At 40.0% G+C, this 20,448-nt stretch overlaps 1 protein-coding gene across 18 annotated transcripts in view; it reads right to left on the reverse strand.

The window, feature by feature from the left end:
• Positions 1-20,448, reverse strand: part of nrxn3b (neurexin 3b) — a 295,437-nt gene that overhangs the window by 190,815 nt on the left and 84,174 nt on the right. For all 18 annotated transcript variants that reach the window (XM_034900814.1, XM_034900805.1, XM_034900804.1 and 15 more), the window contains 2 exons: positions 17,713-18,151; positions 13,627-14,010 (listed from right to left, as the gene is read on the reverse strand). In XM_034900814.1, coding sequence (XP_034756705.1) covers positions 13,627-14,010; positions 17,713-18,151 — 823 coding nt within the window. The remainder of the gene's footprint in view (positions 1-13,626; positions 14,011-17,712; positions 18,152-20,448) is intronic.

Genomic DNA, 20,448 nt, shown 5'->3' on the forward strand with positions numbered 1-20,448 from the left:
TCACTACGACAACAACAGACGCTTTTGGCTGACGGTCGCCAGTTAACATGGACTCTCGTTAAACCGGAACACCGGCTAATGTTAGCTAACTGGTACTGCCAACACTGGTTACCGTTAACATGAAACAGGCTAATGTTAGCTAACTGATACTGCCAACACTGGTTACCGTTAACACGAAAAAGGCTAAGGTTAGCTAACTGGCAACGTTAACAAACAAAAAAGTTGCTAGTAAGCATACCAACTTGGGTTGAATTCCCCGTTGCAGCTGCGGCTGTTGTGAGGTCAGGGTCTGGCTCTGCTCTGCATGTCCCTGGTGTTTGCTAACTTGATGTAACGCTTAAGAAATTGCAGAGCAAGTAGCACTCTGTTGCGGTGTTCATGAGTGTAGCGCGTGTGTGGCGCTACCTGAGTAGAGGGCGCGTGTGCGTTTATGTTGTCATGGAGGTTTAAGAACTGCACACACTGCCACACATAACGTCCAGTTAGTTGCTCGATGTAGCGGAGCATCAACGATGAATAATCAGTGAAATTTAAAGCGTGGTTTTGGTAAACTCCCTTCATTGCTGCATCCCGACTCCATACAATGCTCCTAACTAACTTTATTAGTATTATTATATATTAGTATATAGTAGTATATTTTCATTATTTTGACTAACTAAACATTAATAGTCTTTAATTATCCATCAATATCCTCTGATCTTAACAATCACTCAAAAATAATTTGAATTTGCATTCACATCGTTTCATATAAATTGAGGTTTATTGACAATAAATTCATCAAATAAGTGTAAAACTAGCAAGTAAAACGTTGGTGTTAGTGGTATAAATATGTGGTAGTGAAACAGAGTGCAAAAATGCCTGAAAAATGCTACCTAAACCTCGACAAAGAACGTAGAAAAGCGACAAAAACTATAACACAGCAAAATAAGTGTACAAAAATGGGGTTAAAAAAGATCAAAATGTAAAGGTTATCATAGCATGTCGAGAACAAAGCTCTAAAACGGTAAAATATCTGTCAAATATCTATATTTGACAGTTCTGGAGAGAAATGTATCTTCAATTGCTCTGGATGTCTGGCACATATTGCAGAATTGACAATAAAGTTGACTTGACTTGATATAGCACTTGCTTTGAAGTCCACTGTCCTGCTTTACAAGGCTATAGCTCCACCATTCCTCTCTAGCTAATTGTTTTCCCTCATCTGTCTCCATCCTTATTTCCCATCCTCTTCTATGACCCATCCCCTTTTTGCAACCCCTTTTCTCCATTTTCCTCATCGTCCCCATCCTCCATTTTACACTCTCGCCCTCTTTGTCCTGTGCAAGTATGTGAGCACTGGCCTGTTAATCAGGGCAGACCTTGAAGTGTCATTTTCTCAGTCTGCTGAGATAAATATCCCAGTAAAAGGGTCTTATCAACCGTCTACGCTAAGGAAGTGGGGCCGGGAAGAGGCAAGGAAGAGAGAAAGACGTAGGTGAGAGGGAGTTACAGTGCAGTGGGCAGGGAAAGGAAGGGAAGGTCCGTTTTTACCATCATTCGTCCTTCCAACAAAAAATTGAACTGAAGTCAGAAATGCAAACACACAACTCGGTTGTTTCCTACAAATTCAGCTGTCTGGCATTGAGGGAAGAGGAAACCATTTTGACTCCAAGTGACAGAGATAAGAGCAGTGCTGAATACTAAATCATGATTCCTCAGATTCCAAAGACTTTCTCGTCCCTCTATCTCCGAGTGACTTATATCTACTTTATGATAGCAAAGGAAACATCTGGAAGGCTCCAGTTGTGCATCTTATTTCATCTCACTCAGCGACAATGGCTTTCTCCAAATGCCAACAGCTAAGTTGAACAAAAAGAAAAGAAAAACTGCTGAACAGTGAGTGCTTTGCAGCGTGTTCTCAGACAGCAGCGTGGTTATCAACCTTGAAGTGATGTTATTTTATTCAAACCAAATTGCCAACAGTTAGACGAGAGCTTGCTGCTTCATACATACACAACTCATCTTGCCAAACAATAAACATAACCTTTTAATTTTTAATCAAGCACTACTAGTTCTCAAGCTCTATCTTAACCATGATTTATTTGTCAGGTCAAATTTAAACAGATGATATGTTTAATGTTAGCTATCTCGCTTCAGGTAACCTAGAATTAGTAAAGTAAATAAAAAAAACTGTAGACAGAAAATAAAAACGGTGAAAAACTATTTTTTTAAAGGATAAACCTTGACCAGAAAAAGTTAAAAGTCACAGTGTTAAAAATTATAATCTTTGAATCTTTGAATGGCAGGATTGCTATACAGTTTTATTAAATGTTGAAGGGACAGTCCACCCACATATTAAGTTCAGGAGCAATAATTAAAAAACAAAAAAAATCAAATTGGGAAACTTACAGTACGCTGTGATTAAAAAACAAAAGGTAGATAGTGGCTGTGTACACAGGAATACCACCAAAATGTTCAGAAATGGCTAAGTAAACCTTGAGTTTAGACACTTTATGTCAATTGAGATTAAGTGACAAAAAGTATTATTTTTTGCATAAAATATGTTGGAAATCAGACTCAACTAGGTTACACACATACGGTTCTGCATCTGTAATGTTTAATGTGTATGTGGTTTAAACATACCTTTAAAGTGCATGTAATCCCATTTGTTTATGCTTATTGTTCAAAACCTTAAGACAACTAGACATAGACATAACGACTGCATGTAGTACAATACTAAACCACTCAACCTAGGGGTGAGATAAAAGATGCGGAAAGATCAATATAGCCTTCTATTTTAAATAACTGTACTTACGTTTAAATTTGTTTCTAAATGTTTCAATCACTGAAACCTAAAATATAGGCAACATATTGAACTAAATCATATTTTTCTCGCATCTAGGTATTACGCCTTTGTTAATTGTGTGCATTGTTTTTGTTCATTTAAGCTTGACAATTTAAAGTATGTCTTAAAAAATGTTGCCTTTTAAAATTAGTTACGGAGAAAATATAATACCAATATGGGTATGCAACTGCAACGTACTGAATAACATTCATGTAAAAAAATGCAATACACACACACAGGTCTGGTTTGACATGTGGAATCAAAATTATGTGTGGCAGTAATTGGTACCTGATCTTAAGAAATGATTTCCACAAAGGCAGCCTCGCAGCTATGCAAGGGCTAATATAGGGTTCCAGGATTAACAGAGACTTTCAGGGAGATCAAGTTTTCCCCCCTCTCTGTGGGTGGAAAAGGCATTTGGACAAGCATTCAAATGTTGACTCTACCACTGTTTGAATTGGCTTTTCATATCTGATGAATCAATCAACCTCCTCTGAAAACATTTTTTTATTTTTTATTAATACTTTATCAATGTGAGTGCAGAGATGCTACAGTGGGAGATCCCATATATTTAAATATTTTGCCTATTTTTGCCCTTATTCCCATAATTCCTCCATACTTTCATAAGAATAGATTAATTATTGTGCACAACACAATGCACAGTAATTGTGGCAGCCAAATGTAAGAGTTAATCATAGTGTCTGTATGTGAATGAGAGATTACAGCATCCTAAGAACTGCTTTGTTGAAATGGGTAAATGCTGTGAATGCTTTGGTATTGTCACCCTTAGGTGAACTTTAGGGGTTAGCAACATTTAAGTATACCTCTGTTATGTTTCAAATGTTTGTTTTTTTATTTCTCTTGTTCTTTGCAGTACAGAAATTATATCCACCACAATAGATAATTAGTTTGCGCAATGTTGCATTTTCATGAAAAGGTAATGCTTTTTTCCTCACTTTTCAAGCGTGACCCAAAGATAGAGTAAATTGTAATACCCAAGTTACAAAATTACAAGATGTTGAAAGGTGGCAAGCATCAATGTCATCCAATCTCTGTTCTGCCATTACTACTTATGATTAAACTGTAAAGGCCATGTGGCAACCTATTATTTGACTGCCACTATGAATGAACATTGAGCAAAATGAGCAGGTAATTGCATGCTGTGTGTGTTCTGGTGTTTCTACCTTTATGAGAACTGATGTGATTGATGCGATTAAGGGCTTGTATGAGTTTAGGCAGAAATGTAATGATACACCGAAAAGAAATTGTATGATGAGCCTGACCCATTTCAAATTATCTATAATCAATCAATCAATCAATCAATCAATCAAACAATTAAATAAATATTTGTGCTTTCAGTTAAACGCGTTATTAATGGCATAAACACAAACCCATTTACCCATTTTTTTCATCACAAGATTAACGTTCTTTTTGGCCTAGCAAACTTGGTAGTTTGTTTTACATGCTATTGCGACAGTTAGTGACGTTAGAAAAACTACAACAACCACCGGATCTAGCTAGACCAGAAACAAAACAACAGACACGCTGCACACACGCCGTTTGGGCTTGCGAGTCGGCTAAAGAGTAGTAACGTTACCCTTTGAGTGGATGGCGAGCACGAGACTCGGAAAAGAACGCCAATGAGATTCTGAATGGAAAGTTTACTTTTTAAAAGTTAACAAATGTTCGGAGTGGTCTGAAATACCACTTGATGTGTGATTACTTGCAATTAATTGCGAGTTAACTATGATATTAATGGACTTAATCGCGATTAAATATTTGAATCGTTTGACAGAACTAATAAATAACCTTACATTTAATTAAATGGAATTAATTGAATAAAACAATTAGTTTAAGCCAAGAATGCCCAACTTGGGCCCCGCTGGCCAAATTTGGTCCATGCTCAATTTGTTTAGGCCTGCTAAGGCATTTGACATGCTCATGCTTTTCCCCCTCTTAATTTGAAAGTGCTGTAAAATCACTAACTGTAATGACGACAAAACAAACATTTGCAGCTAAAAAGTACTTAATCTGAGTTTTACATGTAAAGCACAGTGCTGGTAAACATAGATTACTTATGTATTATCTAGAAAGAACGTTTGAAAAAACCATATCTGGTTTAAGCTGTGCGCTGTCTCCAGTAAAAACATTAAGAAAGCGGAAGCCAGCACTATATTGAGTGAGGTCACCACCAGTGATCTGCGGTGGACACACTTCCAGCCATCAGCTCAGGCCCAGAGCCATCCCGACTCCACTACACTGACGGAAGGGAAAACACAGGCACTTACTGTATGTGGGCGGTGGCATCTTGTCAGAGAAAATGCAATATGCATTAGACACAACCCAATCTGTCCCCAGTGGAATGGTGTGTGTGTGTGTGTGTGTGTGTGTGTGTGTGTGTGTGTGTGTGTGTGTCCATGACTGTGTATCTGTGTGCAGATGCAGCCAAAAGACAGAAAGAGGAGAGTCTCAGTGGGATTGCCTGGCACTGGGCTGGCACGCCATCAGACAAACACACTTCATTACAGGCCTATTTACCTGATTAACTGGGCTACTTTATCAGCTGCACAGCACTCTGCAACACACAGCTGTGAGCAACACCCTGCTCTCTAAAAGCTCCCCTCCCACTCCCACACAAACAGACCCACACACGGTTTACAAACACAATGCTTGACTGACTGACTGAACAGATGACTGGCTCGCTCAATCGAGGCAGCAGCGTGCCTGAATCCGGTCTCCTGGCAGAGTCAGAGGACAACGTCAAATATGTGTCAAATATACCTGCCCTGTAGTCTTGAATGAATGTCACCTCTTGCAAGTTGGACTCAACTACAACCTGAGTAATCTGGGGAAAAATTGTTTGGGTAGCCTTTTTCATGTAATGGAATGTTACAATTAAAGAGGAATGAAGCCTCGAGCTGCTTCCCAAGGACGAGAGAGAGAGAGAGGACAAAGCATCTTGAAACATTATCATTACAGGAGGGTAATCATTTCCTTTCGCCTTGCTTTTTATGAATCTGACTGCAGGCTATTTGAGAAAAAGATTATTTTCCGGCATCACTTTTTAAAGTACTACACCAAACTAAATGTGGATGCCTGATTCAACCCAATTAGACATACTCTATGCAGATGGGAGTGCTAAGTTATAAACATAACCTTTTTTTTACACTTTAGAAAATGATTAAATCAGAAGACAATAAAAACAGGTTACAAAAATAAAGATATTCAGCCTTATCACCTGAAGGGTATATAAGGGCAAAAATGTTCCCTCAAACTATCTTATTACATGTGCACAGTGTTGTATTTTAAGCACACAACGTCTGTCTTCTTTTTACCATGTGTGCCTGTTGGGGGCCGCAGAGAGCCAAGCTGAATCCAGATCCCAAGCAGATGGGTTTTTGGCAAGGCTACGCTCCCGGTCACAACCCAGACCAGAGGGGGGTCTATCAGGGCCAGAGACCCGGCATCATACCCCCGCATGGGGCATTGGCACTGCTTGGCTAATTACGACCATACACAAAAATGCTTTTTTTTTTAATTACCCCCAATGCTTGGGTTTGTGTATGCAAGCGTTTGAGGTAATTAAAAAATAAAAAATAAAAAGCATTTTCAATTATGTGAATGGATGCAAACAAATACAGGATGCAGACACAGAAACATAAGGTCACACAAAAACTGGGAATGATGATAGTCATTGCTTTTTATACATCATATTCAGTATGCGCACATATTTAGAACACACACACACACACACATACACACACACACTCACACACAACATCTGTTTGTGTGATACCAGTCACAGGGGCTGTCATGTATCACCGGGTGGGATAAAGAAGACATGCAAAACAGAGGGAGACTGTGAGTATGAAAGAGAGAGTGAGAAAGAGAGAGAGAGAGAGAAAAGAGGAGAAGGATAAACAGGAAGATGCAAAAGTACAAGAATGGGAGAGATTTTCAGGACAGCGAATGAAAAACATGAAACCACATGACACACACAACAGATAAGAGACAGAAATCATCTGTATACTAAAGCTGGCACAGATAACAGAAAACAGAGCAGACGGGAGCGCTGTTGTCTGTTAGTTGTCACATGGCAAGATCTTTGATCTCCTCAAACAGTCTAAAATATCTGCCAGGTTGTATTTTCAGTCTGGTAAAGAAAATTGCCAACATTTTAGCTCCTAGTGGAAAAGAAGAAATTACACAGAGCAGAGAGGCCTTTGTTTTTCTCAAGTTATAGAAATCGACAACGGCACATGAGGAGTTATATTGGTTTTGCATGTGTTTGTAATGTAAAAATGCTCTACTGTTACTACTGTGCTCTACTGTGTTGCCTTCACTGGTTTACTACCAGAAAACAGCCCAAATAGGGTGTTGGCTGTTAAATCTTTACTTTATATTTACTAAAATCAAGTGGGACCAATAATGACATGCTATTCTGTGAGTATAATGTCTATAGAATATTTGAAGACAATTTCAACACATTTTTTACTAATTAATTGTCATTTCCAATCACCCAGTGATAAGGTGTAATACTGAGATAATGAGTCCCAACAAAAGTGCATATTACTTTAACTATTCAGCTTTTTTATTTGGGGTTTCTCCTAGAACATATGAACATGCTTTAATGTTCTGAAAACATTACTTTTCTCATTCTGTCTATCTGAATATACCTGTATTCACACTCAGTTTAAAAACATTTGAGTGCTTGTCTCTTTGAACCGCCCACCCGGAAAAGTATATCAGTCTGCACTGATTGGTCAGCGTTTCCGGGTCTTCCAGGTCGGCATTTTTGCACCATCATTGCAGCTGGGGAATGAATGTAACGGCACTGTAGCGGCACTTTCTACCTATATATCATAGTGACATCACAACTGTACGCAAGTCCTGACAGCTTGTTTCAAAGCACCGTTTCTAAATTCAAGCTGAGTGCATTCCTCTCAGAGTTTTGATACTACCAGAATGTATGTAGTATAGCACCTCAACCTGTTTTAGGACCAGAAAGGACATGGAAATCTCACTTTTTATAATCTGGGACCTTTAAAGGAAATCTTGACGCAATGTGAGAAATCCTTCCAATGCATGCAAAGGGAATCCATCTGAAAAAAACGAAGTATATGTGTGTCTGATCTCAACTGTTTTAAACTAAAAGACAAAAAGTGTACTTACATGTGAGCATAATGTCACCAGCAAAGGCCAATCATTGTAATGTAAATGTATAACCTTTGTGACACCCCCGTGGAGAGCGCTGATCTCGATCATTTCATCATACAAGCACAATTCTCTGTCGTACCGTATACTGTGCTTGAGATCAATAGCAAGTGCCATGTGTGAATACATCTCTGTGGTTGTTTGATACTGTCACTAGGGAGCTACAGGGGCTGCTTAAAAGAATAATAAACTATTCCACAGGCATTACTAAACCAATTCCATTTGTTCCAAAGTGATGCACATTCATATTGGAAAAATAGAAAATACTACGTTGTTTCATGCCCAACATTTCAAATCAGAGCAATTTCTTTGTCACAAGGGTTACGGCTTTCAGCAGACAAGTAGTAGATTCAAAAATATTCTACTCTGCAGTGTAATTCTAGTAATAATGAAAGAATGTAAAAGATAAAGAGATCAGACTAATTTGTACATTTAGTTTGCCAACATCCAGACCTCAGGCTATTTGCAGCTGACGTTGTCTGAGTGGTTTAATCCGACTGTGAGCGCCCATGTGCAGATTGCAGCGGAGGGTCAAACAGTCAGAATGAGGGCAGGAAAAAGGTGGACTGCTTCGCTCGAGTGATCTTCTAAAAGAGACTGCTGAAATAAAGCCGGCTTTTTATTGTATCAGAAGCTAGTGAGGGCTCTGCTCACTGTGGTGGAGAATGGAGAAGCTCCAAATCGTAGCTCTCCATTTATTGCTCAGTCCTCTTTCCGACACTTCAGCTGTGGTCACACGCTTTGGGTAGTGAACGGGAGAAATAAATAGATCGCTGTCACAAGCAGCCCGGCTTGAGATTCCTCCACAGGTTGGCCGGCCAGAACAGTGCAGCAAACTGAGAGGGCTCCGGTATCAAACTGCTGTGCCTACACACTGATGTGGTTCAGGATATTCAGGCCCGACCACAGAGCAGACCCAGAACACAAAGGAGGGATTACTGATCCCCCGGGAACAGCTGGGGGAGATCGACTAGCCTGCTCTGTCCACACTGTTACCACTAAGCAGATAAGGTCTTTTCCGATACTAATTTTATAAAATCAATTTTAACAAAAAGAAATTACAACAACAAAAATATAAAAAAGTAAGTAAGTCACAGGGGCCAGAATACTTTTACTTTTTATAACTTTAAATACAATTTACTGTTAATGCTTCTGTACCTTTAATTAAGTAGGATCTTAAACAAAGAATTTAGTTTTATCTGTAATAGTGTATTTTGTGTTGTTGTACAGGTATTTTTTAATGATGTAAATAATATGAGTACCTATTCCAACAGGGCTACAGTACACAATAGAGTTAGGATCAGGCCCAACCCTACACGGACCCGCATAGTTTCTGTCCAAGGCCGACCCCAGTCCAAACCATGGCAACAGTTTTGGACCCAAGCTTGATTAACATCACAAACTCCGGGCACCCAGCTAGCTCAGTTGGTAGAGCGGGTGCCCATATATAGAAGTTTACTCCTCTACGCAGCCGGCCCGGGGTTCGAATCCAGCCTGCGGCCCTTTGCTGCATGTCACGCCCCTCTCTCTCCCCTTTCATAACTTCAACTGTCCTGTCCATTAAAAGGCCTATAATGCCCCAAAAATAATCTTAAAAAATCTAAATCTAAAAATCACAAATTCCAAAATAAACTCTATATATATATAAAAACACACACACACACACACACACACACACAGGTGCTCATAAGTTTACATGTCCATGCTTAAGTTGACTAAGCATGGGCTTATGGTTATTTCCTGGATCAGGATGCTTTGCATCCTGGTAAAGTTCCCTTGGCCTTTGAAATTAAAATACCCCCCTCCCCCCACATCATCACATACCTTTCACCATACCTAGAGATTGGCATGGTTTAATTTCATTTAGACTAATAGCTGATTTGATTTGCATTGAGAGAGAATTTTATGGAGCTGTATCCCATGCCTATCTCTATGTATGGTGAAGGGTATGTGATAATGTGCTAACTATTTTAATTCCAAAAGCCAAGGAAACTTTATCAGGATGCATAGTATCCTGATCCATGAAATAACTGGCCTTTAATAATAAAAATCTGCCTGTCTCTATGGTAATTTAACATAGGGGTATGTATACATATGCCCCCTGTATTTTAAGGAAGAACATTTATTTATTTATAATATTTTATCCATTCACAATGAAAATTGGGGTCCTTAAAGGTTGGATGTTACCTCATTTTTAATTAAGGCATTAAGATAACTTTCTTAAGATAACTTTTCTTTTTTTTTTAACTTAAGCATGGGCATGTAAATTTATGAGCACCACTGTGTTTATATATGTATGCAGGTATAAACAAATGCTTTCAAAAATGGTAGTGTTATTAGTTTATTTTCATCAATTAACATAATGCAATGAATGAACAGAAGAGGAATCTAAATCAAATCAATATCTGGTGTGACCACCCTTTGCTTTCAAGACAGCATCAATTCTTCTCGGTACAATTGCACACACCGGAACTTGGCTGGTAGGTTGTTCCAAACATCGTGGGGAACTAACCACAGATTATATCTGTTGGTGTAGGCTTCGTCGCAATCCTTCTGTCTCTTCATGTAATCCCAAACACACTTGATGATGTTGAGATCAGGGCTCTGTGGGGGCCTGCCGCCACTTCCAGGACGTATTGTTCTACTTTACACTGAAGATAATTCTTCAAAGATGACCTTGACTAAAGATGACCTTGGCTGGACATTTGGGGTTGTTGTCCGGCTGCAGAATAAATTTGGGGCCAATCATACGCCTCCCTGATGGTATTGCAAGAGGGATAAGTATCTGCCGGTATTTCTCAGCATTGAGGACACCATCAATCCTGACCAAATCTCCAAATCCATTTGCAGAAATGCAGCCCCAAACTTGCAAGGAACCTCCCCCATGCTTCACTGTTGCCTGCAGACACTCATTATTGTAGCACTCTCCAGCCATTAAGCCAACAAACTGCCTTCTGCTACAGCAATATATTTCAAATTTTGACTCATCAGTCCAGCGCACCTGCTGCCATTTTTCCGCACTCCAGTTCCTAAGTTTTTGTGCATATTTGATTCGCTTGGCCTTGTTTCCATGTCAGGGTTATGGCCTTTTGGCTGCAAGTCTTCCATGAAGACCACTTCTGGCCAGACTACCGGAAAGTAGATGGGTGTACCTGGGTCCCACTGGTTTCTCCCAGTTCTGAGCTGACGTCACTGCTGGACATCTTTCCATTTCGTAGGGAAATGAGCTTGATGTGTTTTTCATCTGCTGCACTAAGTTTCCTTGGCCGACCACTGCGTCTACGATCCTCAACGTTGGCAGACTTTATGCAAATGTACCTATAAGAACTGGTACTGGTTTGAAGGCGAAGGGTAGTAACACCAAATATTGATGTGATTTAGATTTTTCTTTTGTTTGCTCACTTTGCATATTCTAAATTGATAAAAATAAAAATCATTTATATTTTGAAAGCATTCTTAGTTTACAGCATTTTTTACACCTGCCTAAGACTTTTGCAAAGTACTGTATATCTCCAAATGGGAGTGCAGCACAGCCCAACAACTGTCACATGTCACATTAAATAGAAAATGTACAGTATAACATTTCTCCTTATTAATGTGAGGCAGTCTCAAAACTGTTCTAGGCAATTGCTGTCAGTGACATGATTTGTGAACAGCAGGCAGTCTTACATACAACAGTACACAGCCCATACAGTATTCATGACATTACACAGAATATAAGGTCTGTATAAAAAATTAAAAAAACACCGGAAAAACCTGATTCAAGCACATGGGAAGTTTGAGAAAATATGCCACCCTAAACCCGGAGGATCGGTCCAAGACCAATCGGGTTCCGCTACATTGTGCATGCAAGGGGTAGTATACACTACCTCATGACTTTTAAAAGTGCCCCTATAAAATGATTAATTTAATATTAAAACTGTTGCAGATCAACTTTTGTGCATCAATGTATTAATGAGCCACTATACTGTGTGTTGGAAGAATTTCTAGCCCTATCTCAATTTGTAGCAACATACTGTACTTCCAAACATGTAAACTGATGAGAAGGAATTCAGGTAGTACAGCATCTGAACCAAGAGACTGAAATGCAGAGGCATGTATTTAGTCACGACAGCATTAGCAACATCAGCGCATTTTAACACACCTCATGTCTCACTGTGTAAAGTCAAAAATCAACTGCTGAACAGACTGAAGCTTTGTTCCACAGCTCCAGAACTGGAAGGCAGTCATGCGGCCCCATGGGGTTATCACCCAGCGGCAACAGCACTCCCCTAATGCAGAGATACGACCGTTCGGAGGCCGATCTGTGGCAGGCAGCGAAACAGGACCAAAGAAGAATGAGTGTGTGGAGCATTAGGGACATATGACTTAATGTTTTCTTCTTGCGAGGAGAAGGTCAGGGAGGCACACTTGCTCGGTTTGGAGTGTTTCTGGAGTGTGGAGAGTTTCTTAGGCATCACGTTGCTGCCTTTTCTTCATCTTTGTGCTAATATCATGGGAGTGCTACTAAAATAGATAGCTGCACTTCGGCTGAGACTAGGTTAACTCGATCAGACAGCCCCAGCTTCCCAACTGGGCTCCCACCGGAAGTTTAGCTCTTTCAGGACAGGACATTTATTCCACATTACATAACATTCTACATTCTATCTTTCATTATTTAAAAACAGCACATTAACAACACAGAAGTGGAATGTTTCGGTCCTAAATTGTTTATAAGGCAGACCTTTCTCAGTGTAATGCAGATGTTGATTTCTATTCTTTTTAAGTCATTAACAACATGTTATCATCCTGCTAGCCTTCTACAGTCTGGTTGTAACAACCTACTCTTCAGATACTCATTATTCATCCTAAAAGTATGGTACTTTACACACCAAGTTCTAAAGCCTTCTAGTCCACCCAGAAAATCTCTGTAAAATAGTGAAAAAGTGAAGGACAATCTGAACAATAGTCTGATAACATACTCTCCCACAGCACGGAGTGTCCCTCTTTCCGCCGTCTCATAAAAGCTTAATGCGTCCAAGCTCTTGAAATCCAGACAAGGAGAGGCCAATTCACCAGCAGAAAGAAGTTAAATTTCACTGCAGAAACTTCCCCAGCAAAAAAGAAAAAAGGCTTTTCCAAAGCCACTTTGCGCAGAAAATCCTATTAAATCTTTCAGCAAAGCCTCCATAAATATTGTGAGGGAAGTGTCCCAAGTCACACTTCCGTCTGTCTGCTACAGAGCAGTGTCCACTTTGCTTGGAAAAACTAATGCTAGTAGACAGTGGCGACCTCACTGCCACTTTACAACCATCTGCCGGATACCAGAAAAAAAATGTCAACTTTGTGAAATTACTTCCTCACTAGTGTTAACATTTTGCGTCTTGTAACCTACTTTGCACACAGACATATCGATATAAAGTAAAACACACAAGCACACCAACCATATAGATTTCTTCTTAGCACGTAAATGGATTAGTACGTAAAAGCCCTTCACTAAAAAAAAGTCAATATGCCTTCTGACAAACCCAAAACCATTTTAATATGATCAATACAAGAGAGAAAACACATTTACCAGATAGAGAGGAATTATTGGAAAGAAGTCTCACCTCTCTCACAGGTGCTATCCCAGAAGCCAGTTCCAGTACAGTCACAGACGAAGCGGTTCCATCCCTCCTTACATGCTCCGTGGTTCTTGCAGGGGTTGCTATCGCACTGTTTCCCCGTCACCTTACTGCACGAAGACTTGATACCGGTTGCATTTTGGGACTGATATATCTGCCGAATGTCCTTGCTACGCCCGTCGATGAACAGATCCCGGACACAGCCCACGTAGCCGTAGTTGAGCATAGCGGTCCAGAGCTCCGTGGGGAGCACCAGGCCCGCCCGGCTGTCAGGCAGCCCACCCAGATAAAGGTCCCCCTCCAGGTCCAAGATCTCGTTTTCCCCGCTGGCTGTGAAAGGGGTCCGGCGGCTATTTACCGAGATGATGCCTGGAGAAAGAAAAATCCATTCATTATTACTGTAAATACTGGCCTACACTGCAAAATGTACATGTCAACATGTCATATAATCTACTCCTATCATATGCTTTAAAATGACTGTCTCGGGAGTGAGATCATCTTGTATATCTTGTTTCTGGTAGATTTTTTTTTTTAATCAAGTGTAATGTTCTACTTCTAAGTGATCTGCCACATTTAGCTCGCTGCCAGAAAAGAACACTTGCTTGCTTGGTTGAAATAACAGGAACTCCACTGAAAGCCAGTGACATGTATTGCCCTCATTTTTCATTATGTGGCACTGATATTTTAGGACTGAACACAAATGATGTTGTCAGACTAAATGTGAGAATAACAAGCCCCTTTTTTGTTGAATATTAGGTAAAAATGCAGATAGATTTTTGGTAATTTGCAACCAGAAGCTCTAAGTAATTGCTGGTAAACACGAGCAAAAACTTGTAAAAAAAAAAGGCTGAGTGAAAAAGCAAAGCACGTCTGTGTCTGTGATGACGTGGTCTGGTTAGGTCGACTCTGAAAGACCTCTATTTGAGTCATGCAAATTACAGAATAGAGGGCAGAAAAAAAATCAGTCAGAGGAGAAATAAGTTTGCACCCAACAAAATAAGCACTCCACTGGCATAGGATCTCTGTATGTGTGTGATCTAACAGCACAAAGACCTAGAGTAAATAGTTGATACAGTCTATGTTCCATGAGGCAATTTTAAATATTTTGTACATCCTTTGAACCCAAATTAACATACTTTCTATGCATCAAGACAAAGCTGATGCAACAAGGTTTATCCAAGTAAAAAACTAAATAATTGCAAGATCTTTAAGCAAACTAGAAGTTAAAGTTTGCTGATGCGGTTTGTTGATTTCTTTAACCTAAGTGAACACAGTAGAAAAGTAAGTCTTCAATTAAAATCAAGATCATTAATAAACCAGAAATTGCCAGACATGTACACTTGCAATTAAATACTAATTACAGACTGGGCCTTAAAATATAAATAACGAAGAAAAAGAGGGTTTACCTTTACTCTGTTTTACAATTATTACCTCTCTCTGCACCTCTCTGTTAGCCCACACTGAGATGGAGCTGAAAAGAGCGCGGTCTTTACCCAAACTTCAAATTTAGCCATTCCGCAAACGTCGTAATACAAGTTATCACATTTTACTTGTGTTATATAGTCTGTTGCAGCCAGACAGAGAGATTCTGGCTGGATATCTTTGTGGACAAGAAATTGAATTCACTTGCAACTCATTAACATTTCACTCAAGCCACAAGTGTGATTATGCCTGTTCTTAACCATCCCTCAGTCTGCTATCCATATATCTGTCACATCCCTCTTTTTCCCAGTGAAAATCCTACTTTCTACTCTGCTATCGCACTGGGGGCTGTGCCGGTGATTAATCAAAGCAGCGAGCTCTGACACGCCGCTAAATTGGCTGCTCTAACCTGATATATAACACAGGCTGTAGCGCCGACTAACACACCCTGGTTCTCTGGAGGATCGCACCTAATACAGAGACCGTGTTGGGTTTTGCAGCTCTAGGCAACAGAAGTTTCTAACCCTTTTCTCTAATATAATCTTCTAATACTTTTTGTGTATGTGGCCATGTTTTGAGGTTAGAGGACATACAGATGGAGGGAAGCGAGGGGAAACAGAGTCAGTAACTATCTAGAGAGAATTATGGCTTTATCCCGGCAATAAATCATCGCTGAAATTAATATATTGAGGAAGTTTATATAATTCTGGGGTTGTGAGGAAGAAGCTGAAACAAGAAGTCTTACAGCTGGTGCAGTTCCATTGTGGACGCTAGAGTGAGTCTACAACAGGGGCCGGCAACCAACTTAATATGAAGTGCCATTTTAAAATGTTCTTGGTAATCAGCATTAAGTCTGCCATCGTCTTCTGAGCCGTTATTTTTCCCTTTGCGCCACATTCTGCCAAGAAGGCAATGATTACTAGCCAATCAGAGGCAGAATACTGTGGGGCGGGTCTTTGCAGAATGTGGATGGGAAAAGTCATTCAAACTAACAGGCAGCGCAATAGTATAGAATAGTAGCATAGAATGGTAAAGTTGTCTGGAAGAAAATGGTCTTGCAAGTTAGTGCAAAGGTGATGATAGTGAAAATTATTCACTATTTCTATTTTGAATTCCGAAGAAAAGAAAACATTTTAATGTCAGTTTTTGTTAAGGATTAGTTGATTTGTTAATTATTTATTAGAACATTAATAAATGGCCATTTTTATGAGTCTATTTTAAGCTACAGCCTACAGCCATGCCATAGGCTATGTGATGCTGCACAGTGTTGTCTTGGCTGAATGCTAACATCACATGTTAGCATACTCACAGTGACAATGATATGATTGATTGGCATGCTGTCACTTGCCATTTAGCACTAAACACAAAGTACGGCTGAGGTTAAAGGGATTATAATGCTGCCAGCATGGCTACAAATACACAACATTATTATATTGGTAACAGCCTCTCACATCTATAGTTTTGTTGTTTATATTCTAAATTAAATACCTTTGGGTTTGAACATTAAAAACAGCACTTTGGGCTAGTGTAGTGACAGGCATGGGGGGACGGGCATTTAATATTTTTGACATTTTAAAGACTTCTTGCTACAGTACTTAATGCATTGTAATACTTAATACATGAAGTGCTGTTCAAATTGGGATTTTCTTTTTATTTCACACAAAAAGAGGAATGATAATCTATAACAAAGTTACTGCAGCAATACTGCAGGAAGTACTAGTCATTCTTCACTCAGTATTTTAGGATATATTGCAAAGGAAGCACACTGTTATTTCCCTTGGTTTGTTCCCTCTGTATAGCAGTTCAATTTTTGCCTTGTCAGCTCTGCCTATAAATTCATATACAGCATAGCCAAAGGCTACACATTTTTAATTGAGCCAGGAGTTCAGCTGCTTGATCGAAGCCAGTCTTAAATATGCGTTTGTGTGTAAAAAAGAGAGAGAAATGAAAAGCGAGACCCCCAGAGCCTATCCGCCACACCAAGCTGATCACAGTTTAACAACCTGTGACAGTGATGTTAAACAGAAACAAACTTTCTAACTAATCGTAAACATTGTGACTTAAGTATAGCTTGAAGAAAATCTGTGAAATTTCAGTTTAAACTTCCGAATGAAAATTGATTTCTGACTAGAGTTTCTCCGATATCAATACCAGTATAGGGGAAAGCCTCCGATACTTTCAAAAATTCTGGTGTCGGTGAGAACGCGAGTCTATGCATTGATCCAATACCAAGTAATTTAGCCTTGGATAAAACAGCTGCTTACTATGTACAAAAGCATACACAGCAATTTTTTCAGTTATTATCACTGACTATATCCACTAAGTGTTATTTCTGGGATTGCTTTGGTGCCGCCGAAAACTTCATTGTGTCTTTCTTTGTGTTGACAATTTGTTGGATTTCTGAGGACTATAGTTAACTGCTCCTCAGATCTCTGACAGATAAAAACAGACAGCTAGCTAGATTATCTGTCAAATCTGACTTTGAATGTACACATTTTCGACCAAAGAAGTTCCTTCCTGAAGCTATTTTACAGATGCGTCGTTTTAACACTGGTATCGGATCGGTACTCAGTATTGGCCCATGCAGAAATTCAGCTATTGAGGCAGTTTTTGCCTTCCTTCCCTTTCCCCTTTCCCCTCCATGCTTACCTGAGCGGCCGTCCCTCTGGATGTCCACGTGGTGCCAGGCGCCGTCGTTGATCTTAGCCTGTGTGGCCTTGACTTTGATGGTGCCAGAGCCCATGTCCAGCAGCAAGTACAGCCCCCCTTCCAGCAGCTCCACTGCAAAGAAGTCCACCTTGTTGTTCTTCTGGCCCTTTGCGTCCCGGCGGTCCTGGGGCTTGCCGTGGGTGAAGAGTATTAACCCATTGGGTTCCGAGGTACGGAAGTCAAAGGAGATGGAGCCTACGCGTTTGGTGTTCCACTTGGGCAAGGCCAGGTACGAGTCCGGCGTCTCGAAGTTGATGGGGTCGAGGGTGGGAACGTTTTCGCACTTGAAGACCACATCCCCCTGGAGTTTCATCTTGGGGTCCACGATGCGGGCAAGGCGGGACAGCTCCAGCCGGATATCGTTGTTCTTGTACACCACCTGGGGAAGAAATACAAAAGGTTTGGGGTATTGATCATGCCGTGCATGCAAGTGTAAAGATGATATACCTCAGTGTACATTTTTTCTTGGAGGGATTTGTTTTTCATTTAGTTTTTTTCCAGTAGGGGATAATTTGCCACTGCAGAATTGCACTCCAATGCAAACTGTAATATCATAGCGTCATACTTTAGTGATATTCCATAGTGCTGATTTCGAAGACAGCTGGATCGATAAAACTAATATCTTCTAAAGTGTGTGTGGCCCAATTTGTTTCTCAGTCATTTTCTATTTCAACTCCAATTTCCCCAAGATGAAAAGGAGATTGTACACAAATGCATCACTGTATTTTCATTAGATTGAACACCTGCCGACTGAGCGTGAAGTGCAAGAAGCGATTGCTAAATTATTAGTGAGTCTGTCTCTTTGATGTTCAAAAACAGCAGTATTCATGAAGATGGGGTCAAAAAATGAGCATCTGTGTCCCTGTGAGAATATAGACAATATTCTACTTAATTCACCCACAATAAAATTGCTCCAACCCCCTAATCCACAAAAGGAGAAAGCAGCCCCACATCATAGTCAAACACAACAAAATACCACAGAAAGAGAGAGTAGAATATTGTCAATTGGAATCCATTGAGGCAGAAAATTAATGTTTCTATTTTTTTTTCACGGAAGGAAGACAGGCTTTTTCTGTTATATGAGGGCAGTGTGTGCGCAGGAAACAGCAACACTGTTAGAGGGAGCACAGCTGTCAGCAAACAGATTTTACTGCTGTGGGATTACCGATAATCCTGGAAGATTTGACAGTAAATCAACACAGGTGACGTGGGCGCTGAGGAGGGCTGACGAGAAAGGGGGGGGGGTAAGGACATTAGAAAAGATGGAAACTGCGTGAGAAAGAAAATATTTCTGGAGGCAAATAGAGAGAAAAAGACAGAGAGATCTGGAAGATTAAATGCTGGAAGGCCAATTAGTGCTACTGGGTTTCAAAATGTCATGTGTGTAAATGATCACAGGTCCTGATGCATAGGAATAGCCCTGTAATGATCATTTCCTTTCAAACGATAACAAGGATATATATAATGTATAAACACACAAAACTGAAAACGTATATAAAAGTAAAGAAAAAGAATTTCAACATATCACTAGATCTGCTTGTAAAATGGATAGGTAGAAGCCCTAGGCTTCTCAGGTCCTACCAGCAGTCTGTCTCACAACTAAATCACCGTCAAACAGGATAAATCATCTGCTGATTATTTTCTTGATTCATCAATTAATCATTGGATCTATGGACAAATCGCTATTGCTTCCTCAAGCGCCGCCGCCATTAATGCAGAGTAAGCGGAACCCACTTCCACAGACAATGAAAGCGTAAATGTTTGTGTTAATCACGGTCAGCGGTCGCATAGTCCGACAGGCGAGGGATACTCTGTATGAACGGGAAAGTTATTCGGTAGGAACGTTCGGGAGTGGGGGGGGGGTACCACAGCTGTCCAACCCAGTAATTAATTAGTAATTAAACCCAGAAGGAATTAGCTTATGGTTAATATCAGCAAGCTCTGTAATTACTTGCCATGTAATCAGAATAAATGCAGCATTTAATAAAAACAAGAAAACACATGTTATTGTTGGAGTGGAATTTTGGCCAGTGACTGTAAGAGTAGCCAGCTAGCAAGAGACAGGCAGGGTGACGGCTCCCCATCGGCCCTGTGTGGGCAGATCTAGGTCTAGGTCTTGTCTGCATTCCACTCAGAATGCAATGGAAACATGAGGAATTAATGGAGATGTATTAAAGTAAAATTCGTTGCATAGAGCAGAGGCTTTTATTTTTAAAGGTTTACTGTCCGAGCAGCAAATAGCAGAAGGTTAGACGTCTGAAATCCTTTACATATATTACAATGCTTTACGTGGCTTTGCAAGTTAGGTGCCACTAGAGTATCAGCAGCGTGTTTACTTCAGCCTCCAACTGAAATTAATGTGTAAAATGTCAGAAAAGTGAAAAATGACATAATAATTATCATAATATCTGAATTTACTTGAGCCCGAGGTGACATCTAAACAGCGATGAGCCCAAAGATTTCCAGTTTATTACACAGAACACAAATATAAGCAGAATATGTGTACAAATTACTGTAGAAGCTGGAACAACAGAATGTTTGGCATTTTTGCTGGAAAAATGATTTGGAATTAAATGATTTTAACACATGGAGGAACACGAGGAACAATGCGGATTCCGTCCTGGTCGTGGAACAACGGATCAGATCTTTACTCTCGCAAGGATCCTGGAGGGAGCC

Source organism: Etheostoma cragini, chromosome 18 (genome assembly GCF_013103735.1).
Source record: "Etheostoma cragini isolate CJK2018 chromosome 18, CSU_Ecrag_1.0, whole genome shotgun sequence".
Classification (NCBI taxonomy): Eukaryota; Metazoa; Chordata; class Actinopteri; order Perciformes; family Percidae; genus Etheostoma; species Etheostoma cragini.